This window comes from Meleagris gallopavo, chromosome 1, assembly GCF_000146605.3.
Source record: "Meleagris gallopavo isolate NT-WF06-2002-E0010 breed Aviagen turkey brand Nicholas breeding stock chromosome 1, Turkey_5.1, whole genome shotgun sequence".
NCBI classification, from domain to species: domain Eukaryota; kingdom Metazoa; phylum Chordata; class Aves; order Galliformes; family Phasianidae; genus Meleagris; species Meleagris gallopavo.
In genome coordinates, this window is record NC_015011.2 from 142,179,031 (window position 1) to 142,205,830 (window position 26,800).

The 26,800-nt window shown below is 38.4% G+C and overlaps 1 protein-coding gene across 1 annotated transcript in view; it reads right to left on the minus strand.

The window, feature by feature from the left end:
• Nucleotides 1-20,971, minus strand: part of LOC104917438 (glypican-6-like) — a 105,537-nt gene extending 84,566 nt beyond the window's left edge. The window contains exons 1-2 of the mRNA XM_031557761.1: nt 20,845-20,971; nt 13,602-13,745 (exon numbers count right to left, since the gene is read on the minus strand). Coding sequence (XP_031413621.1) covers nt 13,602-13,745; nt 20,845-20,970 — 270 coding nt within the window. The 5' untranslated portion in view covers nt 20,971. The remainder of the gene's footprint in view (nt 1-13,601; nt 13,746-20,844) is intronic.
• Nucleotides 20,972-26,800: the final 5,829 nt, after the last annotated feature.

Consider the following 26,800-nt stretch of genomic DNA (forward strand, 5'->3'; position numbering starts at 1 on the left):
GACCAGGCTGCCCAGAGCCACATTTAAGCCTGGCCTTGAATGCCTCCAGGGATGGGGCATCCACAACCTCCTTGGGCAACCTGTACCAGCGTGTCACCACCCTATGTGTGATAAACTTCCTCCTAATATCTAACCTAAACCTCCCCATCTCAGTTTAAGACCATTCCCCCTTGTCCTATCACTATCCGTTCCCCTCCTGTTTATACGCTCCCTTCAAGTACTGAAAGGCCACAATGAGGTCTCCCCAGAGCCTTCTCTACTCCAAGCTAAACAATCCCAGTTCCCTCAACCTTTCCTCACAGGAGAGGTGCTCCAGCCCTCTGATCGTCTTAGTGGCCCCCCTCTGGACCCACTCCAAGAGCTCCATATCCTTCCTGCACTGGAGGCCGCAGGCCTGGACGCAGTACTGCAGATGTGGCCTCACATAAGCTGAGTAGAGGGGGACAATCACCTCCCTCTCCCTGCTGGCTACCCCTTTTTTAATGCAGCCCAGAACGCAGTTGGCCTTCTGGGCTGCAAGTGCACAATGCTGGCTCATGTCCAGGTTCTCGTCCACGAGTACCCCCAAGTCCTTTTCTGCACGGCTGCTCTCATGGAGTTCATCCCCCAGTTTGTCTAAATACCTGGGATTGCCCTGACCCTGCACTTGGCCTTATTTCTTCATGCATGGAGAGTTTCCAGGATGTCTGCTCTAAGTGCGTGTGGGCAGAGTGCTAACAACATGGACAAGCTGCTGCATATGCTGAGTGCCTGCAGAGCTGGGCTGATATGCTGGAGTGAGAGGGCAGTCTCGGTCATTTGGTCCAGATCAGAGTTGAACCTTTAGGTAGGTAAGACATAGAAATATCCTGGTCACATCTCCCCTCTTAGAATGACACCCTTTTAATCTGTTTTCTCTCTGATTAAGGAAATGGCTGACAATAGAGTGTTTTCTCAAGGGTATGAGTGATCTTGAAGTGATTACGGTGCCTGTGCCATAGGGAGACATTAAAGAAAAAATGGCATTGAAGAATATGTCCCCATATATCATTACCTGTTTTCTAGGTTTCTGAAAGAGTATTTGCCAGCCGTGTTATTTCACATTTTAGCACAGAAATAAATCAGTATTATAACCTGTGGGAAATAGGATTTTTTTGTCAAAGTGCTTCCACAACTAGCTTGAGAATTCCAAGGGTTGTGTCCCACAACATTAATTTGCAGCTGGTCACATTCCTGTGTGAACTGCTGCACATTTCACAGGCAGTATTTTTCCTCCAGTCAATCTCCCTCCTATCTATCTATATCCAGTTGTCTTCATGATAAAGAAGATTTTTAAAGGACTCAGTTTTGCCACAGTGATTTCTATGAAGCAAGGAGCAAGGAGTGACTTGATGAAAAATCATGATGAAGGTGGGCCTCTCTCTGCAGGTAGTGAGGAGCTGACTTCATCACTTCTCATCTAACACCATGTTTTTACATGGTTGAATTCAGGCTCTGAATAAGGAGCTGTGCTGGTAAGTAGCCCGGAGATGAGGTGGGGTTGAGCCAGGAGCTGTTATTTCCTACCAGTGTGATCATTCTATGTGGAAGAGGTAGGCTGCAGATAAAAACAGCTGCAGTTTCCCAGTCCCATCCCTTAATATCACTGACCAGTTGAGAAGGTGCTTTGTGCCTTACAAAGACATGAGTATTCTTCAGGAGTCCTGTACCTTGGACAGAACTGATAGTCTATTGCTCTGCACTTTGAGGTGAAATCTCTACTCTTGCCTGAGCATGAGTGACAAGGGGAAGGCTGCAACAAATTTCTCCTCTTTCTCTCCACGGACAAACTGATATTGCCAGTTCAGACTTCAGGTATTATGGAGATCATGCATTCCAGAAACCACTCACTCAATTCCTACAGTACAAATGAATGGTTAGAAAATCATACAGAGACAACAGGCAATGGCTGGGAACTCTGTATGTTCTACTTTATAAGAAAAGAACAGCTGGAATGAAGGTCTCATTAAGATCTTCAAGACAGGAACAGATTTCTAATGCATATTCAATGCCTAATTACCACAGGATGACCCCTTATTGCCAAAGCAAAATAAATATAATTACTGTACAAGAGTACAACAGTAATTCCCCAGTTTATTCAAGTTTATAGATTGTGAGCTCTGTAAGAAAATGTCTGAGATTGGGATTTATCTCACAGTACAATATCATTCACACCAGAAACAGGAACTGCAGGGTATGATCGCTTTTTAATCCAGTTCAGATTTCTAAACCAGTTCAGATCAACTGTGCCCTGAAAGTTCCTATTTCTCTCAGCTGATAGCATGGGAGACGTGACTTGGGTGGCTATACAGTTAGATACCTACATTTGGTCAACTGGATTTCATATGAATTAATAAATAGAAGCGGAAAGCATTTTTTTATTTTATGTATTATTTCTAAGATTATAAATGTTCACTGGTTTTAAACCCACTGACATTCATTATAAGCTCATGGAAAATAGGATTTTTTCTCAGGTTCATTTCTTACGCAGCAATTTTTTTTCTTAAGTGATTGCTGTTTTTCTCTGCAGAAGAAATGTAGTTTTCAAACTCCGCTTACTTCTGCATATATATCACACTCCTAATATATGAGCACTGTAGGTATGTCGTATTAAAAAAAGGCAGAGTACTTCAAGCAATTAGCTTAGGTAATACAATTATTGCTATGTACTAGAGTTTTTTTATATGCTCAAATGTTTAAGGAGAAGAGCAACTTTCATTTAAACCATTTGCATTTGGGTTCCTGCATACAATTTACACCATCCAAATATGTAATAGGAAAGCATAATTCCAAGTACTTTAAATTCATGCAATTATCCTAGTGACTTTTAAGTGCTAGCTGTGTATCAGATGTAGTTTCCTCCCATACTAATGAATGAGAGTTTCAGTTCTATGAGGCTCTGACAGCATTCCTCTTGCCTGTATTTAAAAGCTCTCTGTGTGGATGTAAATAGGAGAGCTGTGTATCAGAGCCCCACCAGTCAGTGAAGACCTGATTCAGTTGCCTGAACACAGGTATCCACAGCCTTTCTGTCTTATACACATCTGTACAGGCACACCATATCTGAGGTCTTAGGTGCTGTTCTGTTTACAAAAAAGTTAAATTGCTTCTGACAGCTTTTTACCAACACCAGGTAAAACATTCATAGGTATGCTAACAGCCATATTTACAAAGAGGAATGGAGCTAAACCAAGTTATGAAGGGGCTCTTTGGCTATGCAGCATTTCTCAGGAAACAGCCCAGGTCTAAGATATTCTCACATCTGTAACTGGCCGTTATACGGACCCACGGTGGTTCCACCCTATCTGGTCAGTGGGGAATACAGGTGCCAACAATTTGCCTGTGTTTCCTGGGCCAGCCACACACCTTTGCTGAGTGCTCAATCACCAGGTGATCAATCACCAGTTCAAACTGTGACCTCACAGTTTCCCTGCAGATGCCTCTCTTTTCAGCCTATTGGTCTTCTAGGCAGTGGAGTCTAGGGAGTTATTCACTTGGCTGAGTGCCTATTTTTGGTCTGATTTAGGATCTAATGAATATCTCCTACACATCTCATTCAATAACAAAAATAATTGAGTCTAATGACATTTCAGAGTCCTCTGGAACATTCAGAAGACTGAAGAACTCCTACAAGGACCTTACCACGTCTGTTAGTTCCTTGTAGATGCCTTGATATTTCAGAACTTCTCCCTTAGCATGAGGCATTTGTGTTTCAGCAGATTAATCCTTCCTGCTATTGATCACCCTAACTAGCTCTTCATTGCTACCAGGGGAGATCAACAAACCTGGCTCCACCTGTGTTATAGACACTGGGTTAGACACTGTGAATATCATTTCTTTTTTTTTTAAACCAGAAATGACATGCACATTACATATATACAGTGTGTAAGAAGCAAAATACAAGAAAAATAACAGTTGTTTACATATTTACTAATGTCCTCAGTCACCTTCACTTTGTTAGAGGTATCTGTGCAGAAATCAGGTATTGACTGCTCAGTAGGAGTTCAGCTCTAGTCCTCTGCAAGCTAAGTATCTTGTCAAGTCCAAGGTTCGTCATAGCTGACAGAGAAACACTGGTACTTCAAAGGGTCTATTCATGTGATCTCTTGCAGGCATCTACATCAGACTGTGGGAATTGTGCTCAGAAAATGCCTGTTTTCTTAGATGGCTGTGGAGGGAGCCCATACATCTAACTCCTATTCCTGTAGCTGTAGTTCACTATTGCTGTGTACCTCAGTACAGGCCACTGTCCAGAGTGGGATTTAGTGAAAGATCTTGAAGGTATATTCCTGCTTTCCAGGGTGACTCAGTATCTAAAGTAGAAATACAAGGGCTATGTGTTTTGCCCTAGCATTGGAGTTATGGTGATGCTAGGGTCTACACCCAGACCTACAGTCGAAAAAGTGCTGCTGGGTCTGTTAGCATGCTTAACTTTAGATTAATTCTTAGCTGATGATGGATATGATATACTCAGATATAATGAAGCCTTTCTTTCTTCCTTCCCAGTGTAGTTGAAGGTCTTGTCTTTCCCATCAATTAATATTTAGAATTAGTCAGTCAATATTTTCTCTTTATGAGCAGCTACATTAAAGAAGCTGTCCAAACAACCTATACGAATACACTGATATAACTGCAGAATGGGAGAGACAAGGTGGAGGAAAATATAGGAAATCTTTTAAAATGTAAAATATTTGTTCTCGACTAAGGAAAGTTCAGCAAAGGGTCACTGTTTGTATGGAGATTAATCTTATTAGTTCCAGTATTTTACCTGCCTTTAACTACTAGTAGTATACTTACAAGTCCATAAGGTGTCAATTTCTATAACAGCCAAGAAAAATGTGTGAGCTTGGGAAATCAGTTTTTAGTCTGCTGTAACCTACTACTTGTTATTAGTGGAGTCTAGTATTGCACCTCCTGATATGAGTTCACAATATATCTGTGTGCTGCAATCTAGCACAATAAAAACTGCTGAAGAAGGCTCCAGAGTACTAATTGACAGTACAGGGTAACACATATTTTTTCTTTCGAGAGTGAGAATCATTTCTTGCAATGCAGAAATAATCAAAGCTTTAATTTCCCTGTTAGTATCCATACTTGTGTACATCTAACTTGATGCTGAGAAGATATCTTATGGTCTGTGATCACTTGCACAAAAAGACCCTCTAATTCTCTAGTGGTAAATGAACTGGTGATATATTACAAAATCCCTTTTTTATGAAAACTTAGTATTGCTTTTAGAACCTGTTGCTAGTAGTCATATTAACCCTGCAAGAATACATTGCAGCTTAACAACTTTCAGACAGGTAGTCAGTCATATTTGTTACTCTCATGTTATTTGGAAGCATCTAAATGAGCATGGTTTATGTACTGCAAGTAGAGATAGAAGATCTGCTACCAATTTCTTCTCTTAGTATAATGTCAAAATGCTAAAGTACAGAGGATTTTTATATAGTCAGTATCTTTCTGTAGCATTAACAAGAACATTAAGAATTTACTTTTCCTTCTGCAAAGATTCATGCACAGACATGAAATGTGATCTATCTTTCAGCTGAAAGAGCAGTGTTGATATATTTCCTACGTAGGCTCATCTTCTAGAGGCTGATAATAAAAACTTTCTGTATATCGAAAAAAAGCAAACAACCATACCCTTTTTCGAGCAGAAGCAAAAATATCAAATGGAAGGAACTGGATTTTAATCCATATTTACAGGGGGGCGGAATTGCCATTGGCAAATTTGTGCAGCCTCCAGAATGAACTATTTTTTCTGCACACTGGTGAACCTCCTAGTTGCCTGATAATACCACAACAATAACTATAATTAGAAGTATGATTAGAAATATCAATCAATATATTTTACAGATGCAGTTCCTTTTGTGCACTTCTGATTCACAAATTCTAACTCCAAATCCTGGTATTGCAGTTACATTAAGACATCTACAAATTGGCTGTCTGAGCTAATCATTCAGACTCTCTTCATACTCAGTGGGGAGAAATGTGAAATTCAAATGGTAATTCAGATTCTTGTCATTTCCAAATGAGTACCTTAAGCAAGGTCTGGAGGTGTCTGGTTCTCGCCATTGATTAATAGGAGAATGACGCAATGGCTCAGATTTAAATAGCAATGTGTTAAAAGAGCAAATAAGTCCAACTTCATGTTTTTATTGATTGATATGCACACATATGCAAAATTTAGCCTGTACATCCTGCTTTTCTTTACACTAGTAGCCAAGTTCTGGAATCACTTCATACCTCAACAACTGAAGACCCACGACTGCCATTTTTTTCATCTTCACTGCTTGTAGAAAAGTCTAGTAATTGGGAACAGATTCTGTTTACAGGTTTTTTATGCCACATAGAGGTAACAGATGTACATTATAACTGCTTATACCTCCAAGACATTCCTGGAAATGAGACGATGACTCGAAGTGGATTTTCACACCCATCAGATAAAGGAAGCTCAACTTCCTAATAAGTACACTTTTAAAAGATGCTCAAAAAAACTGCTGTGTTCAATGGGACAGTCGGACAACACATCCCTATTCAGGCAAGGGAGACACTGCATGGTGATCAAGATTTTACATTTTCTTGGACAATTAATTAAGGCAGAGAACTGTCTTACTGTTATTATTGGAAGATAGTCTTTCCTTACTCATACTAAACCAAGTTTGAATAGCAGGCAGACCCATTCCACCTGAAGACAGAGGCAATCACTGTAATAAAGCACTTTCTTAGTAACTGCTTCATGCACATTAGGAGTGCAATGCATCAGGGACAGCAGCATGCAGAACTGTTCAGCTGGGTTATGGAATAATATCACTGTTTTTAAAAACAGATCTCAGCCAGGTTTCCTGGGAGGATTCTGACAGCCACCATCACTCACCACCTTTGCCACTAGTATTAACCAGAAAGGAAATTGTGATAGCACAGATTTAAACTTAGATGTTGCAGTTACACAGAAACAAAGAATAACCAAAATCTGATTCTCAGCAAACACCTCTTCAAGAAGAAGCAGGCAAATCTTCAATCTGATACCAAACGACCACGACAAATGTTGAAAAATGTATTTATTAATTGTATGTATTGTATCCAGACAGATAATGAGAAGCGGGACTCTAAACACACAAGATCTAAAATTACAGGAGCTGAGCAGCTTGCATTTTACAGGAGCGATCTGCTGAGAATTAATAGCACACAGGAAAAGATGGCATGTCCAACACCACAACATCTAGGCCTTGTGCAGGAGTAGCCTGTGGGAAGTCAGTAGGCATCTTAAACACTTACGCGAGTCTGTTAGCTTCACTCTTAAAAGTGTGACCAATATCTCCTGAATTATGGAGTCTTTTACAGACTCATTGCGTTTTTCCCTATGGGCTCTGTATGCAAAAGATGTTCGAAAAATTCATTTCTTATAAGCACTGATTTTATTCTAGAGTCTCTTGAGGAATAAAATCTGGACAATAAACATCCTGTCTCAGGAATATTGTGCTATCATTGCATATATTTAACATGTCTAGACCCTGGGCTAAATAGATTCTAACAAAACTCTGCTGTTGGGAGCGCCCCAGAGGATTCGTGAGGCAATTCACATAATGTCTTCAAGGTATACTGTCCTGTTAATTTTGGTCTACTGATTTGTTTTGTTTTGTTTTGTTTGAATTATACTTTCTGCTTCAAGTAGTTTTGGTGCATTGGGAAGGAATTGTTCACAACGGATTTCTTAGGTTACTACTGAGTTTTTTATTGCAACAGAAATCATTACACAATGGAATAAAATATACCTTAAAAATATGAGCGAATGGACACTTAAAATACATCCCACTATATTCCTAAATTAGCCATTTCAGGTTCTTTTGTTCATAGAAGCTGAGTCTTAATTTACTTATATTTTAAAGAAATCAGGAGGGAAGAAAAGGCAACATTTTCCTACAAGGTGTCAAAAAATATATTCACCTCCCTCAGGTAAAGAGCATGAAAGGGTTTAATTTTCAGACTAGGTGCATTTTCATCCACTTATCTATGCAGCCACTATATTGTGCTTGAATGTAAATCACTCCCCAAATGCTATGGCCAATTTCTTAGTTGCCTGTCTCCATAGTATGCATGTGCATTATGCATTATATGGTTAATAGTGCATCAGCTCCCTTGTGGAAAATCAAGAAAGCTTCCATGTCCTCTTGAAAGAAAACGTGGAATTATTTTACACACGTCCAGCCAGGACAGGCTGCATTTATGTTCTTGGGAGAAATTCCAGGTGAATAAAAGCAGCACTTTGCTGTATGGTGGCACAGTGGATTCAGAGGTAGTTGAGGCTGCTCAAATGCAGGAAGTAGGTATAGCTAGATCAACATGTTGCTCTGTAGATTAATTAGTCCTGCTAATAAGCAGGATATAATAGGCCTGTGAGGTAAAAGCTGTGAGGTACTTCACAAGTGAGGTGATGCATATCTGTGTGATGCTGCCTTCCTAACCTCTCCTTGGCCTGCTGAGGGGGCCTTTGTCTGAAACTCATGGACTTCCGAAACTTACAAAACTTCTGAAACTGAGAAGACTAAGGGGATCTACGTCGCAAACTCACAGAAAGCATCTAAGTGGTTTGCCCAAGATCAGACAGTGAGACAAGGACAGCTTTAGGGAGTCTAGGATGGCTTGGGGGCTTGTTTCCTTTGTTTGAGTGCTATCTATCTTGACACACAGGCTCCAGAGCTCAATGCCACTGCAGTGTCTGCTTTGCTGCACATGCATATATGGTGGCTGGGATCATGCAGATACTTAGGGCAGCTTTTAGTTCACTGAGGGAATGCACCCCTGTCTGGAAAGAACCAGCAGCCCTAAGCTCTGGGCAGTACCAAATGACATAGTGTAAAATTACTGCCAGTGTTTTAGCCTACATGAGACACAGAAAGGAAAGATGGTGAATCTGAAACGTAAAGAATTGTTTAGCCCAGCACTGTACAAAGACAAATGGGAATGAAGATGAAGAATAAGAATACCAAAGCTTACACCATGTTGCATTGTCCTCCAGATAGTCCTCTGGGAAGCAAGAGGGAAACAGATTCAGGTAACGGAAGAAACAAAATGAAATAAAACAAAAAAAAACAGAAACAAAACAAACAAAAGAAAAGAAAAACAAAACAAGTTATACCAAACAGGCAACCACAGAGAAGATAATGAGTTTTTAAAAGCAGTAGATATTAAATAAGAAATCTTAGTTCGTACTCTACAGAAGCAGATGAGTTCCATGGTTAAAGTTATTTAATTTCTGACAATATTAATCTTAACATTAGATGCAATTGCTAGATGCCTTAGCCTAAAGTGGTCAGTATTTGGCACTTTGTAGAAGAGAGCTGGGAAATGATTTCTCGGAGAGGCTTAAATATGTACATTATGAGCTAAATTATAGTTTAGAAATATTTAATCACATCTCAATTGCCTAAACTTATGTTTAGACAAATGAATGATGGCCATCATTTCTCTCCATTAACAATGAAAAATACAGATATTCACATCCGAGATAGTCATCTAGGCATCAAAATTGGGAAGATAGTTGTATAAGTTTATACTACTGACCTCTATATTTAATCACTAAACTCCTCATTTTAGCTTCTGTTATAATCAGGAGAGAAATAGGTTGGAATCCAGTTATCTAAATATAGGCATACAGAGTACATTCAGTGTTACCTAAATATAGGCATGTAAAATAAATTCAGTAGCTTTGAGGTTCCATCTTGCTTCCAGACAGGCCTTCTGTGGTTTTTCTAGTAACATTTAGATATCTTGAAAACTGTAGGCATCTCAAGTAGTTTATGCAGCTGAATCCCAACTAGGGGGACCTGACAGTCAGATGCTACATAGTAGGCATCTTCTTAGGTATCCTACTTTATTTTCAACCCCCGTCCAGGAGAGCACAGGCATCCTGAAGGACTATCCTATCTGCCGGCTCAGTCTGATGTCCTAGATACCTTGAGGCATCTCAAACAGTGTTGCATATCTAAATGTGGTTAACTAAATTGAGCCTTTCATTTCCTACTCGGTGAGCGGTGTCTGTAACTGGGGTGAGTCACTCTCTGAAGACATATGTCTCTCTCCATTGACTTCAGAAGGAGCCTGGCTTTTAGGCCCCATGCTGAAAAGACTTGATGTAATTGCCTGAACATAGGTTCTGCTTGAGATGCTGCAGCATATTCTACCTGGCTCCCCTTAGCTGGACCGGAGGTACCTGAGTCTTCTCTAGTTCTGCACCGCATCAGTCAGTCCCTTGTTTCTAGTACTCTCGGGAGTCTCAGATAGTGCTTTACACCCATGCTTAGACAACTCTCTCAATATCTGTGTTACTTCCTAAATGCAACCAATACATTCAAATTCACCTACACGTGCCTTAGGGCTTCTTCACATTTCTCATAATTAATTTTGATCTAAAAGCTTTGTTAAGCTTTTCTGGTTAACACTGTGGTAGTAACACATGGAATCGTCTCTTCTTGAAATGCAATAGCTGGATTAATTAAATAAGTTCAGCAAGGATGAAGAAGCATGTTTTCAGAAGGGTTCGGTACCTTTCTGTTTCACTATAGACTTCTTATGAGAGATCTGCTTTCTGAACATACCTGATAAAATATGCTCAACTGAATTAAGCTCATAAACAGGAATATGAGCACGAGTTAAAAATTGATTCAGATATGCTACCTGCTTGAGATGCAGAGGAAATATTTTCTAAACTCAGCCACTTCTAAGGACACGCCGTCAAAGACATGAAAGCAAAATTGTTTGTTACTTCTCCTTTTGAGATTTACATAGCTGGATGTTTGGACTTTGTGGTGACAGTTAAAACTTAAATGGTCTAACAGTGTTTTATGAATAAAATATCCAGAACAGACTTCTAACAGCATTAATGTAAGGCTGACTCAATGAGGGAAAGTTCCTCTACATAAAAGCGGATAATAATTACTCCTTATTTGTATTTCTTACATCTATAATAATCAAACAGGGCTTTAAACATTTGACACTACTGTCAAAATTCTCATCCTGCTGTACATTTGTATTTAATAAGCATAGGAAATGATCAGTGTGCAGACTGGAAAACTGCTTTGAGTGAGATTCTCTGTGTCCTGTTAATGATGCAAGTATGGGGAGGATCTAACTGAAGCTGGTCCTCCAGGTTCTGTCTATAGTTAGTGAAGAGAGATATGTGATTCAAGGAATGATTCATTGTGTAACACACTGAGAGTCTAATGTAGGCAGGTTGAATGGTGCTCCTGTGAGGCAGGAGTGCAGCATTTATATCCTTCTGGATAAAATTACCGAGGATGGTGTGAGATGTAGGCAGTGACCTTTCCCAAGTGTTGCTAAGGGATTACAGCTCTGAAACAAGGCCTTCTGCCCTAATCCGCATAAACAGCCTTTCCTCGCTCCAGCTCAGATCAGTGGCCATCTCAAGTTTCAGGGATTGTTGCTCTCAACCCAAAAGGAAATAACACACGTATCACTGCCATTTGGAGATGGATTTGATACCCACACACATAGCTAACAGGTCATGAATAGTTATTATTTTAAATATCACCAGCAAGAAAGACAAATAAGCATTTTCCTGTAACACTCGTCAAAGTAAAAGCAATAATGCTAAATTATTTTTTCCTCCTTTTATTTTTTCTTCTTTTTCTGAAATAATGCCTCAATAAAGCTAGTTAAATCGCGTAGGGAAAAATCCCCTTTGAAATTCTAGGAGTTATTTTGAGTAACGGGGGATTACCTTCACTGGCAGTTTTCATTTGTTACAGCCTTTAAAGGCCAGCAGCATATCTATCTCACATTAGTGCTTTATTCAAGATGCTGCCCAGTATTTTGGAAGTTTGTAGTGTAAAAAGACAATAATATTTAGAAGCAAACATGGAAGGTCTTATGAACCTTTTTTCACTGCAAAAATGCTCCAACAGTTGTTACAATGTAGCAATAATCCAAGTGGACCTGTGCTACCAGCCTTTCCCTTTGTGATTTTCCTCTCACTTTACTCTTTTTCAGCCTTTAGCTTTGACCAGAGCATGACTAAAGTCTGCATGCTTCATTGACCTTTAATTTCAACTTGGCAAGTTCTAGGTTAAGATCCAGACCCTACACTGCACCAAGCAAAAAGGATTGCTTCTGTGAATCTCAAGAGAAAGGGTAAAATTAAGATCCTGTCAAATATGAACTGAGCATTACCAGCAAGATTTTTAGCTTGAGATGCTATACTGTGTTATGAATCTACCGTGTTAAAGAGACCTAACTGTACAATAGAGATCTTTTCTGTTCCTCATTTTAGGATAATCAAGCTATACCATTTCCAGAGAAAAAGAGAACTCAAAATATTGGGTTTAGCTGCAGAGCAATCCCATGTCCTGACTAGAAAGGTGATAGTTTTCATTTGAATTGCAACAGAGATTGAGGGAATACAGTAGATTAATGAATGGTCTACAGCATAGGCTCTTGGAAAGACTTTGGTGTGATCTGTGATATGGAATACTGTGGTAATCATCAAAGGAATTTACGGAATGATGGTCCAAGGAGAGACTCAGGTCCTGATTGAATTAGTGTATTTGGCTGTCTAGTGCATATTGGACTAACCTCTAGATAGTTTAGACTCACAATCAGAAACGTAGCAAGGCACTGTCATACTGCAGTACAGCTCAAACCTGTCAGACACTCAGCAGGACATCCCACCAAATCCTCAGGCCCAGCTACCAGCTGCTATTCCCAATTGGTTGCTTCTCTCCTTTCACTCTTCCTGCAGCCCTGAACATGAGTCTCTTCTAAAAGACAGACCAATGCTGTACAAGTGCTCAGCAATAACCATGGCAAGTGGAGGCTGTGCTATACTGTTTTGATTCAGATGCTTTACAGGTCTTTAATTTTGCCCATTGGCCTTACTTTGAGCTAATTGCTGAGAAAGTATTAGAAGCTATAATAATTAGCCTACTATAAATCTTTAAATGTATGAATAGCAGGAGCATCATAATCTGAAATGAAAATCTGATGACTGGTAGTGGAGAAAATAATCTTGTGTTAAAGTCTTGTTTTTGAAGTGATTGATTAGATAAAACAAGATTAATGATCACTCATGTTTCAGCTGATAAAAGTCAATTTTTGAGATGGATGGAAATAAAGTAGTTGTTATTTTATTATTAAATGAAGGAGTGGAACAAATCAACGTGCCTTTGCAAGTGGATATCTTGAACTCACGGCTAAAAATGTATTAAATATTTTAAATACCTTAGTAAAAAAAAAAGGTATTATTGCAGATTACTTTTCAAAGAGAATTCATATTGCAAAGTACCTTTCTTGGCTCATCTAATTTTTGGCTTGCAGGAAAGAATTTATTGTCTTCTAACATTTTTAATACATAAAAAGTGAGTCATATTGTTCTCCTAGAATGCAATTCTGTTGTATTTCCAATGGGGGAAAAAAAAAGTTATTGAATGCCAGAACAGTTGGCACAGAAACTATATCAAGTGATTATGAAATTATTAAAAACAAATTGTCAGGAGATTATCATTCTTCTACTGTATTACCAAACCATTTCTACTTATTGAAGAATGAAGTACATTTTGTCTTACCAGCCTATCCAAACTTGTGCCAGCAGCAGTTGTAGGTCGCTCCTCTGGGTTATATGGTCTAAACCGTGTATTAAAGTTTTCAGCGACTGAACGGGAAGATCTCAGGGCAGGTGCTGGTTTAGGCTGACCACATCCTTGGAAAACCTGAAAAAGATATTGTATGTTCCGTGACAGCCAAAAAAAAAAGAGGGAGGCTGGTGTTTTACCTCCTCTTTTTACTCTCATATATTTGAAACTTCTTATTTTACTGACATTTTGGTAACAGTGAATAAAACACTCAAAAACTCAGATTAATAATTAAACATTAATAATTACTCACTGAGTATATAAGAACATATAGGGTTCTTAAAAAAACACCTACTTCATGAAGGTGATTATTCTAAGAAGTTAACACTTGAAAGCACAAATGAGCCCTTTGTGACAGGACTTGTTTAATAACTATTTCATTATTTTGTTAAACATGGTATTCACACAAAATCACAGTTCATTCATAATCCTTCTCTACAGCTATTCCTATCTGGTAATTTTGTTTGTAGTCTCAAAGAAAAGGTCAGTGATGAAAGAGTCTTATGACTAGATTATTTTCTTATTTCCTAGTTGGCCCGATACGAGAGATGACTATAGCTTTGTTTAGTGGGCAACTGTGAGAATAGTTATCTGGAAGTGTGCTTGTTTTCTAAGTATAAAGCCAATGTTCAGAGTTGTGAGATTTTTCATATTCTCTCATTTGGAATGAAGTTTCCGTAGCATATATCTTGTGCATCCTAATGTGAATAGAAGACACATTTGACCGTGAATATTAAGTATGTATCCCAGATGATCTCTTACAGAAGCTGGTCAACTGAAAGGAGGAAGAATATTCATGCAATAACATTTTTTCAAGTTCAGTGATGAAATAGGATCTTAGTGTTTGCCTTAATGCCATCTTTTTCACTTCTGGAATAACCCTTCTTTTTGTTCCAGTTTGGCTACTTTTAACATTTTGCTATCATTCAGAAGGAAAAGAAATTAAACATCATCATTTATTGTAAGCTAGTTTTTATAAAACTGTAATGCCAAACACAAACTATTTGTCCAAACGACAAATATATGTGCTGGGAAAATTTTACATATTTCTTCTGACTATAGATAAGTTATGCATGAGAATCTTAACTGTTTATTTAGGTATCTATGAAGTCCCCCTTGGTCAACTAATCAATCAGACTGCTTACAGAGACAAATGACAATTTTGCAACTTGACTTTCAGAGGAAAGTGTGGACACTCAATCATAGAATCATAGAATGGCCTGAATTGAAAAGGACCACAATGATCATCTAGTTTCAACCCTCCTGCTATGTGCAGGGTTGTGAACCACTAGACCAGGCTGCTTGGAGCCACATCCAACCTGGCCTTAAATCTTCTCCTTAACTTTCACAGAATGCATTAGGCTACCTCTGTGATCATGTGGAATAGCTATGACTCTGCATAATTTAATTTCTCTTGTGACATACTGGAAAAACTAACACAGATATTGTGGCATTTCACTTCACAGTTGTAAGTAGTAAGTAGTTTTGTGTGAACAAAATTATTTAAAGCCAGACAATAACAGAGGTAGAAATTAGATAGCAATTTTTAGATCACGGAAGAAGAAATCATTTAGTTTTTAAATGACCAGGCAAAAATGTAATAAGGATGCAATGATCTGTAACTAAATTTTGAGTGCCAAAACCACATTTTCTAATTGGCATCCAGATGTTAAGTGACAAGACAGAAAATGTAAAGCTGATACCTGAAATTAACAAATGCTCCCACATTAAGTACTTCACAGAGCTGTTCAGAACAATTTATAGGAAAATATGCTGGTGTTCCATTACAAATGATGTGAGCTAACAGCAAAAATCCACTCTTTAAAAAAATGTACTTTATATATAATTGGTGCTGTCCACTTCATCTGTATTTGGAGAAGCTATTCCATTTTAAATTAAGAAATCAAGATCTAGGTGTATGAATGTAGGTGTCTGTTTTCGAGCTAAACATCTAAACACCCACTTTTAGGCAGTGGAGATGAAAAGCTCCCTTTGGTTGCTTTCACATCAGCATCTATAATAATCCTAGGATATCTGACATCTGTTAAAACTGTCTTAACACAAGACTCATGGGAGACCATTCCCCTCTGAACAGCAGTTGAAGGTCATATGATGCATCCTAAGGTGCCACAAAGAGCAGAAAACCTCTGAGGTCAGGGCTTTGAACGAATCAGCGGAGCCAGTGAAAAACTATTTCTATTGAGCTGGCTAAATGGAGGTATCTGCTTCAGGATGAGTGAGTAGATACTGTGAAAAAGGAGTTCTTTTCCTAGGAGAACTCACTATTTGGAATCCCAGAAGAAAGAATTTGTGAATCTATGAAGCTTTGAGTCATACTGTTATTTAGATGTACTAGTGCTCAGTGTTTCCTATTGAATGTCTCCATACAACTTTGCTCCATTGACTCTCTCATCTTCAGATAGAATAGTATTGATTTTTTTCCTGAAGTGCCATTACATTCTTAAAGTACAGGGCTCTGGAAAGAACACAGATAAATGAAGAGGTTTTGTTAATACGAAACTCTAGGGCTATTTTAAGAAGAAAGTTGGACAAGTAGTTTTATGAAGATTTCCTCCTTATAAATAATACATAAGTAGTCTGCTATATCATGGAACTCATTCATCCTTTTAGCTGGAGTAATTGCCAAAAAGGAACATATATCTATAGATTAAAATGGCACGTCCATCAGCTTAGATAGAAGATGATTTAAGACTCACTAATAGGAGACTCAGCTATGGGGATAGCCTTTATGGAAGAGCAAAAATCTTGGCATGGTATCCAAATAACACTTAGAGCAGCCAAACATAAATGTATAAAACCGGATGGTTTAAAATGTGGAAAATAGCCCAATATATGTTGTGTTTCGAGGAGCACGAAAGTTACGCAGATACAACAAAATTGGGAATTTTCTACATTTTGAGGAATTGCAGCACTTTTTTGCTGTTTTGTGAGCTTTCTTCCACTTTTTGAGAACAAGCAATCTCTGCAGAAGTCAGATACTAAATATTTATATTACTGAAGTGTAGGATTTGCTCTTTTACTTCAAGCAAGAAAGAAAGTAAAGGTACTGCCAGATTTATGGGATGTTTGTGAAGAGCTTCATGCAAGTTTGTTTTGGCCAGGATTGAAAAGATCATAGATATTTCATAACTCCCTGAATATTCTCAGAGAGAAGAATAAGAGTTCAGCCTAAGTATGCTATGACTATACTTTGAATACGAGCCGAGCAATGAGTAAGAATATATAGATTAACTAATTTTACCACTTTTATTTTCAGATCACAAATATGTGTCACTCCTGAACGACAGAGATTTCAGTAATAAAGATGTCTCAGACATTATCAGGAGAAAAACAACATCACTCAGAATTGCAGAATCACAGGGGTTGGAAGGGACCTCTGGAGATAATCCAGTCCAACCCCATTGCTAAAGCAGATTCCCTAGAGAGGTTGCACAGCTGATGTCCAGGTAGGTCCCAATATCTCCAGAGAAGGAGACACCACAACATTGGGACAGCCTGTTCCAGTCTGTGCTCTGTCAACCTCACAGTAAAGAAATTTTTCCTCATGTTTTTATGGTCAATCTATTGCAACCTGATTACTACCAGATATTGCCCTCAGAAACTACTGAAGTCTGAGTAATCCCAGGTAGCCGAGCCTACATTTAAGACATACAGACAGCCTAGATTGATAGCTTTTTTCACTCTGCAAGGATGATTTGCAAAAGGTACTCTGTCAGGATGGCTGTGAATATTAGATGATGAGGTGATGGAATTTGACTGTGACGATCTTTAATCCTTGCATACTTCTGGAAAATGGAAACTCAGGTCTGAATCAGAGCATGTAGATTTCTCTTGCAGTAGACCTTGGGGTTTGACTTTGTAAACCATTGCTACTTTCTGAAAAGCATCTCCAAATATTGCAGCTGTCAGAAATGTGACTTTCCCTGAGGCAAAATAAAGACCTCTTGGGGATGTTGTTTGGGGACATGACAGCCACACAAGGTGAGCTGCATATGAAGCTTAGAGATTTGTGGTCAGACTATCTAAATAGCCAGTGCTGAATATAGACTGCAGAGAAACATCAAGAAAACAGAAGATTCCAGCCTCAGGATGAATTGGAAGATCTTAGCATAATACTAGTACCTGGTTAATGTGAACTGTGCTGAAAGAATGAACTACAGTCAGCTTACAAACAAGAAAAGTCAGTGACCTAGGAGCAGAGATGCTCCATTTAATGCAATGACAGGTACGGGGATATGGCTGGGATTGTTTGTCCTTGGTCAGGAATACAAATACAAACACAAATAGAAGAGGTACTTGTGGCACCTATGCAATTTTGCTTCAATATTGATGTGCACCCATCAAGAGTGAAAGACAGAGGGTTTGTCTCTCCTAAGGAAATGAAAGACAAGATGTGAACTCCAGCAATAAGCTCTGTCTGTCTGCACTGATTAATTGTCAGTTCATTGGCTTTTTCTTGGACTGCTCCTACTCGTTCTTTGCTGAATGAAACAACCTCAAAGAATGTAGATCTCAGCAGTATAGAAATGAATTGGTCTCTGGCACTCTGGCCTCAAGGTCAGGCACTGTTCTTTATCCCTCTTTTATTTATCAGTATAACAGTAACGATGAAGACTATTTCTCAGAAAAATAGTTCTGAATAGGTTGTGCATATTGTAATACAATTATTATGTTGGAAAGCACACATCATTGAATTTTGCCCCCCTATGCACAGGAATATACAGCAAATGTATTATACCTAACATATTTTTCTCAAATAAATTCCAATATATAATTGCAGATGGTATAATACATATATCTTGCAAAACAAAGACAAACCAGTAGTTTTAATGGGAATGACTTTTGGAACAGAGCAATTTACTGAAATGTTTGAAAAAGGAGAAGGATGGATATTAGTTTAAGTGATCTCTGGGTCTTCTGTCTGAAAAGGAGTTGAGATTAGTGAGAGTTCCTTGAAAAAACTACTGTTTGTTGTAATTTTTCCCATTCCTTTGAAGACAGAAACAAGTACAAAATGGCTCTAAGTGCTACTGAACAAAGCTTAGAGACTTTTTCCAGACATCAGCCAGATTTTCAGTTAGGAAAAGCTGCATGTCAATGGTGAAGAGTAATCTGTGTGTATGTGGGCGTTGCAAGCATGACGTTAGCGCATCATCATTTTCCCATTGTAAAAATGCGTTGACTGACTTGTGGAAAAAAGGCTGTGATTTCCAGTCACCATATTTTCAGTGGATACAGTCAAATGCAAGGTACAAAATTGTTTGAAGAAAGAGAAAATAGCACGATTTCAACACCCTGCCTGAAGCTTGCTGAGCAGAGTCTCAGAATATTTGACAAGCGTGGCTTTTCTCCTACATTAGATCTGCAATTGCATTCTGTGCACCCCATTACATGTGGCAAGGTATCTGTCATTTTCACTGAAGATCTAAGTGGTCAGTATGTATAAGGGAGAAAAATTAGGCGATAGATGAATGGTGCAAAGTCTGCTCATACATCATCTCTATAGATTTGACATGACAGACGTAGAAGATCACAGAACTGAACCCCAAGACTTTGCTCTCTCATACTTGAATAATAAAACACTTCCATGTGTCAGGGCATGAAAAAAGAGGGATGTAACCTAGGAAAACAAGGAAAATGCATTTCTGGAGAATAATGGACTAAACAGAAAATACAAAAGCCCCTCAAGCAAAGACAGCTCAGTTATCTGTGAAAATGCAGAAAAATAAATTTCACTGATATAGTTTTGAGAAAATATTGGATAAGATTTCTCTTAGAAGAAAAACTTTAGAGTGCAAATGGAATTTCAGTGATTTATTAACCTCTACAGCAAATAAAATATTTCTGAGGGATACGACAGACAGCCTCCTCTATTGCAAATGAGTAGTGTGATGAGCTCGTGCCAAGGTGATGTCATTGGATTCTGGCAGGGAATGCAGTTTTCTGACTAACAGAAAAGCTGTGAGATTGGAGCAAATGAAAAGGAAATACACCTGAGCCTTTGGTCAGCTTTCAGTGAAAATATTTTCTGTTTCTTTTCTGAGGTAAGGGCTGAGTTTTCTGAAGCTGGCCTTTGATTCCCCAAATGTTTGGCTGATAAACTCATTGATCACTGCTGCCAGAACAAAGTCTCATTTCTCAGGATGTAGACTGCTTTTAAAATCCAAGTAACTTCAGGGAAGCTGAAAGTAATAGCATCTTGAAGGAAATCTTTATAATCCCACAGCACTGGGCCCGTAAAATCATCTAATTTTGGACTGGCAGGAAGAATATTAACCTTTTATCCCCACAATTTTCCTAGCCATGGCAACTTCCTTTCATGCAATGGAAACTCACCGACTCAGGTAGCCATCTCGCCAACACCTAACTGGCTGCTGGGAAATCCATGTGGGTGGAAACTCTCAATGCAGAGAACCTGGCAAACTATTGACTTTCAGTTTTTCAAACTGCAGTGCACTGATGCATATTAAGGAAAAGACATTAATTGGTGACTGCTGCCTCAACAGCACCTGCTACTGAATTCAAAGGACCTTATTAACATGGGGTTCAGAGGTGACAGTGATCTGTGTACACAGACACACTAAAAATGGAAAGGAGGACACTGGTATCATTAACTCTGTTTATCTTTATGTCAGAATCCAGACAAAACCCCATCAAACTGAGGTCTGCTAATCAGAGGCTGTCCAATGTAATGATATTTCCCTGGAGAGGATATTAAAGGAGGTTAAATGGATCATTTTCTATTCACCTCAAACACATTGTGCTGCAGCCTGACCTAAACAGATCAAAATGTGTGTGGATGTTAATATGAGGAGTCACAGATAAGACACAAGCAGAAGTTACTGAATGCACTCCACAGAGTATTACAGTTACCTCTAATTTTTAGCAGTGTCTGTTTTCCTCAAAGTTCTTGCAACTATTAATTTGAAGTTTGCTAAATGATGCATTTCTCCCTGTGGCTCCATTTAAAAACTTCTGGCTTGTTTAACTAGGCAAGGGATTCAAAGGCATCCCAGTGAACTGTTGAATGAACAAATGCAATTTCTATTGTCTGGATAGTCTCTCTTAAGGCCTGGGCAGAAAAAAAGTACTGGATAAGTTTTTTTTCTCCTCCTTGTGATAGTGAACAACAGAGAAGGTGTGACCCACACAGTACCTTTGCCGACACCTGCATGCTGTTTTCTTGCATGTTCATGATGGCTTCAGAAATCTTGACATCAATAGGATCCATGACTGATTCAATGTTGAATGGTCCCTCTAATCTCTCCGCTACCAGAAGCATAGCATCTGTTAAAACACAAAGCAGCCATTCCCTTAAAGAAGAGGTACCTTCAGGTGCCTCAGGCAGACCGAGCGCTCCGGACAGCAGTGTGGGGATGTGCGGCAGTGGGGAACCTGCCTGCAGTGCAGGGCCGCAGTCAGCAAGAATGTCTCCCCTTTCCACCACCACCACAGAAAGAGGAACACTGACTGTAAAAGTTAGATTAATACTAGTTGCTGTAGCATTATCGAGTTTGGGGTGCAATTATTTTACACAGCATCACACCACTTGAAGCAGCCAGAGCTTTGGAGTGTGCTTATATTTTCTCTGTCCCAAGAAGAAGCAGGATGATAGAAATGAATCCCTGGCGTATGTTCTTGGGGGCTGTGTGAGATGATGAATACTTTGATATGATATATTATGCTGTTATAATTAAAGCAGCTGTTCTCTCCGACCTTAATGATCTCATTTTCTCTCCATACGTACCACAGATGAATATTGGATTTCTGCCATAGTATATAGGTATAACCATGTTCACCCTGCTGCATTTCAAACTGTGGGTGAGAGGTTTATGCAGGAAAATATATTCTTTGTTTTTTGAAGTTAAAGAGAATTGTTTACTTAATTTGCTTTTGAGATCCTCTCAAAAACAATTGTAGCTGGGAGAGTTCACTAACTAAAAACAAAGCAACTGAAGTGAAATTAACAACAATAAAAACAGATTTGCCACATCTCATGTCCACTGACACAGACTTAGCACAGTTTCTGTCATCTGATATACTGCATTTATACTATGCTTTTGAACATCACATTTATTTCCTCTCCAGTGTAAGCATCTAAGACTTCCAGAATCAACGTACATTTAAACCCACAAGCAATATTAACACAATAAACAAAAACCTTCGCATACTGTCTATCTCTCAAACTCAGGCTTCAAAATGTACTAATCAGGCTTCCTCCTAAAACAGACCTCACTTGTTCTTTGCTGCAGAAAGTACCAGTCCTGCAAAGCTGTGCCAAGAGGCACGGAGCACCCCATGGCTCTGATGGCAGTGTTATCCCTGCACTTGGCTAGAGAGTCCTGGGGCTCCTTTCCTGTCTGCATGGCTGTCTCCTTCCTTCCCAGAGAAGCATGCATATGTGGATGTAGGGAAGAAGATGCTGGTGTCTCACACAAGTAGCTAAGAAGCAAAAATCTATGCACAGCCTAACCTGAGGGTTACAGTATGTTAACAGTTTATATGCAATCAGTGAGTGTCTAAATATCCCACTGAAATTGAAATTAGCATTTTTTACCTAAGAACTTCTGTAATTTCAGGTCTAATAAGTCACTGTACTTTCAGGCTAGTAAGAGGGGCATGGCTCTTTTTTGGAGTGGAGTGTTTTACACTTGTCACTAACTGTGAGAAATGGTGAGATGATAGCAATTCAGTTTCAAACAGAGGTGTTATTTTGACAGTCTGTTATTTTAAAGTGCTTTAGTTTAAACCCTTTTCAATGGGATGCTTAATGAAAACTGCTCCTAACTCTGATAGAAGAACCAAAATATTTTATGTACATACAAAGTTATATACTTTCATAGGCACTCACACACACATATATATACCCGCACATGCATGCATTTTATTTTTCCACAGATGGAAGTATGGTGTAGTGTAAAGGATTTTGTTCCCCACAAATTTAGAATGTCTTCTATAAAACATTTATACCTTTGAAATTTACAAGTAATGAGATCAGCCTAAATCCAAGCTGCCTCAGCTACTAGTAAGCAGTGTTCTGGCAAAAATGGTGGCTGGATTCTGGAGGCTTGGGCTTTGTTCGGTCTTGGGTTTAAGATAAGAGTTTATGCATAAAAGAATTGGTGTTATTTATTCATTACAGGAGTAGCTCACAGCTTAATTTAGGGACAGGTACTTCTTTACTCCAACATGGTTTAATTTGGAAACTAACAAGCTAACAAGCCTGCTGTTGAGCTCAAGTACATGTTTGAGATAAGGGACTTTGTTGAAATAGAGGTCAGTAAATAGGTAACTGTTGGTACGAGAATAGAGAATAGAGAAGATCCTTCATGAGAACAAGTGGTAACATTAGTTCACTTACTGTTTCTTCTGATGATAAGGATTGCTAATTCTGAATTAAATCTTGAAAAGGAATCTCAACTATGTGACAGAAAAATGCATCGTCCTTGACTGAACAAGAATCACATCGTCAACTGTCAGAACAGCCTTATCTCAAGCAAAGTGCCATCAACTTCAAAATGAATAGTATTAAAATATATAAACTAAGATCTATTCTTTGGTTAGACGATTGGTAATTTTAGAAAAAAAAAACAACAACTTTCAGCACATCACCTTCCATTCATAACCTGAGTTTTTGCATTATAATAGCAGCCTTAGTCTTCGTGCTGGAAGTTGGGAATGTATAAAGCTGAGGAATGTAGTTAATTCCTGGCTGTCATAGATCTCTGTGAGCCTTTTGCTATGTTGAACTTCCTTGTTAGATATATTCCGATTGCAGAACTGACGGTGGCTTCAGGAGCTTGGGTTCAACTTAATATTATAGTCAAGTATATGTTTCAATCACATGGGCTATAGCCCCATGTAAAATAGAAAAGAAAAGAAGTTCTGAAGGGCTAAGGTAAAATGGATTTATCCTACATTATTTCAGAGGCTAGTTCAAGTGGCTATGCTACTTGAAGGCTCATTTCAGGGCCCAGATCAGACTAGAAGTCCTTGTTGATTGCCAAATTTAGGTAAGCTCTTGTATAAACTGAAAAGTGATGTTTTTGTTTTCAACAAGGTGTGTGGGGCCACGGATGACATAGTGGTGGCTGGACTGATGAGTTACTCCTGCCTCCTTCTGGGAGGAGTACCAGCTCAGCCACGCAAAGACGATGAGTAAGTGACATTTCTGTAAACTGCAAAATTATTGTCTCTGTCTTTGTCTGACTGAATTCTTCCTACTACCTTTTCTCTAACCATTGTTATCCCTAACATTAAGTCAAAGCTATCTGTGTGATATCTGACAGACCTCGATTAAAAGAAGCTTTGAAGAGCGAGAAAATCATATTATTGGGAGTGTGTGAGCCTCTTGGAAACAGAATCACTGTGGCTGTAGCCTCTCTCTTCTGAATTTTTGAGCTGGCTCTCCAACTAAGATTCAGGCTGAATTTTCTTAACATTGATCTCTAGGAAAAAACAGTGTGTTTTCTTTAGATGAATTCCTCACCTGGAAAATATTCCCTCAACTCATTAGGTTTTACCCTCTTGTTTGCTAGCCACAACCCTAACTCTGTTACTAGACTTTTTTTACTTAGATTTTATTCACTTGCATTCATATTCTGTATGAATACATACAATGTACATACACGACGTATTCTATGCAATTTAATTAAATAAAACCTGTTAGATTGAATTAAAGAAAATCAAATGAAATTTAATCATATCAGAGTTATGAGAAGTCATTCAAAATGGTGTTACGATTCTTCACAGTTCATAGCTCATCAAGTCTATAATCATGTAACAATATATACAGTGTTCTGTCCCAAGTCTGTTTTTACTCCTAAAATTACTGTATTATTATAGGAGAAAATGGAAAGCTTTCAAAATGAAGTTAGGAAAATCAATATGTCTCGTTTTAGAACCTTAATTGTCAAGAACCAACCCTTGAACTCATAATTTGGTTCAGTAGGACTGGTAGGTATGGGTTGAATAATTTCTCACTCAGCTCAGATGTTAGTGAGAGCTTAATTACAGTTTGTATAATAAATGAAAAATGATATATTAATTGACTGCCTGTTTTTTTGTAGATAAACTTAGACAGTGTTGTATAATTATGTCTATTCTCTGATTTTACTTTCTTTCAATTTTTTCAAAATCTGCATTGCTTGCGCTAAATATGCTTTCCTTCTCCATATACTACAGTGCTTGACAAAAAGCTGGCATCTATCTGCAGTCATTCAAGAATTCAGTTTAAGTTAATTCATTCTTGCTTTGCAGGTTTGTTAGCAACTTGGAAACAACCCTCCCCAACTAATTACTCACTGAAGGACATGGGCTTGCAAAAGAGCCCTGAGAAGGTGCAGAGCATACAACACATACGGTCACTGTGTCACAGCTTCTCCTGCTAGGTGCATGCCACTGAAAACAGGAATGGACACCTCCCTGATACAGTAAAAAAACCCAAGTACTGGAATCTTAGAGTATGGTGTCTGGGGCCCCAGAAATGTCTCTGCTGGTTGTACACAGCAGCTTTAAATGCTTCTGTACTACCTTATCTGTGCAAAGAAATAACATAGGTTTATGATAATCGGCCTTAGAAGTACATTGCTTCATTCTAACCAATACATGAGATTTGGAAAGATATTTTCTTTATACTTTTCAAATTTTTTAATTTTAGATTTTTAAAAGTAGTTTATAAGTGCTGTTTTAATGAGAAGAACAAGACCCAACTGGTCACTATGCTGTCATTTATTGTTTAAGTATGCAGAAGGACAAGTTTGATGAGGTTTAGTGAACCTTGAATATGTTTGGGCAAAACAATAGATAAAAAATAATTACACAAGAATCTGCCTCTGTTTCCCATGAGCTGCATCAAGACACTGTCTTTTGACTTATTTTGATACCAAAAGTGCTATCTTCCTGTTTCATAGAACCATAGAATAATGTAATCATAGAATCATAGGTTGAAAAGGACCACAATGATCATCTACTTTCAACCCCCCTGCTATGTGCAGGGTCACCGACCACCAGACCAGGCTACTCAGAGCCACATCCAGCCTGGCCTTGAATGCCTCCAGGGATGGGGCATCCAGAACCACCTTGGGCAACCTGTTGCAGATTGAAACAAAAGGAAAAGAGAAGAACACGCTTTTTGTGGCCTGAATTGTTTGGCTATGATATCATTTTTTCCTTTCATGGACACCTCTGTTGTCCTACTTTTGTATTATCAGTGAGATCTCACCAGTGGCTGAGCTTTTCTCAGAGGAATCCCGAGAAGCATCTGTGGATGAGTGCTTTAAAAAAACAAGATTGTTAAATTACTGATTTTCACGTCCATCATGAAATCTTAAGGTATATTTTGTCTCAAGGAAAAAAGAGAGAGAAACCTCATCTGAAATTTCCTTTTGGGAGGTTTCTATTTTTTGTAAACTTGATCTAACATTTATGAAGGAATGTAAAGTTCTTGTTCATATAGTTCTTTGTGAAAAAATGTAAAGAGTAATTTTATTTGGGAAGCTTCAAAGGGTTTGCCTATGCACAAGCCAGTGGACTGGAAGAGATTAGTTGAAAACAGACCGAGCACCTTATTGTGGTTTACCATGACCTTAGGCATTGCAATTGCTCACTGAATTTTCCATTGTGACACTAAATATAAATAATGCCCATAGAGTCTTTGGAGCGTTGAATGGTAAATTAATGAAGCAAAATAAAAAAAGAAAAATTGAGAAGTGAATTGTAGGTACACACTGACTTCTTGGAAATATAATAACGCGGAAAGACATCTATGTAATTCTCTGCCAAAACTTTTACAGCTAGATTGTGATTTACTAAAGAAATTTTAAAAAGAGGAAAGTAAAACTCCACCTCATATTTAATGAGGTGCTAAGAACTCTTTTCTCAGAAAACCAGTATAAAACGCAGAAGTGATGCCAATACTGGTGTTTTTCTTAGCATCTACCTTACCTTTTTCCACATTACTCTTCATATGCAAACACTATACTACTCTATTCTGATGAGACTTAATTGACAGATTTCCCCCTGTAACTGTCATTAAGCTCCACACATTATTAACATAATAGCACTAAAATCCTCAGTCTTCCTCTGAAGCTTTCCTGTTTTTTTTTTTTTTT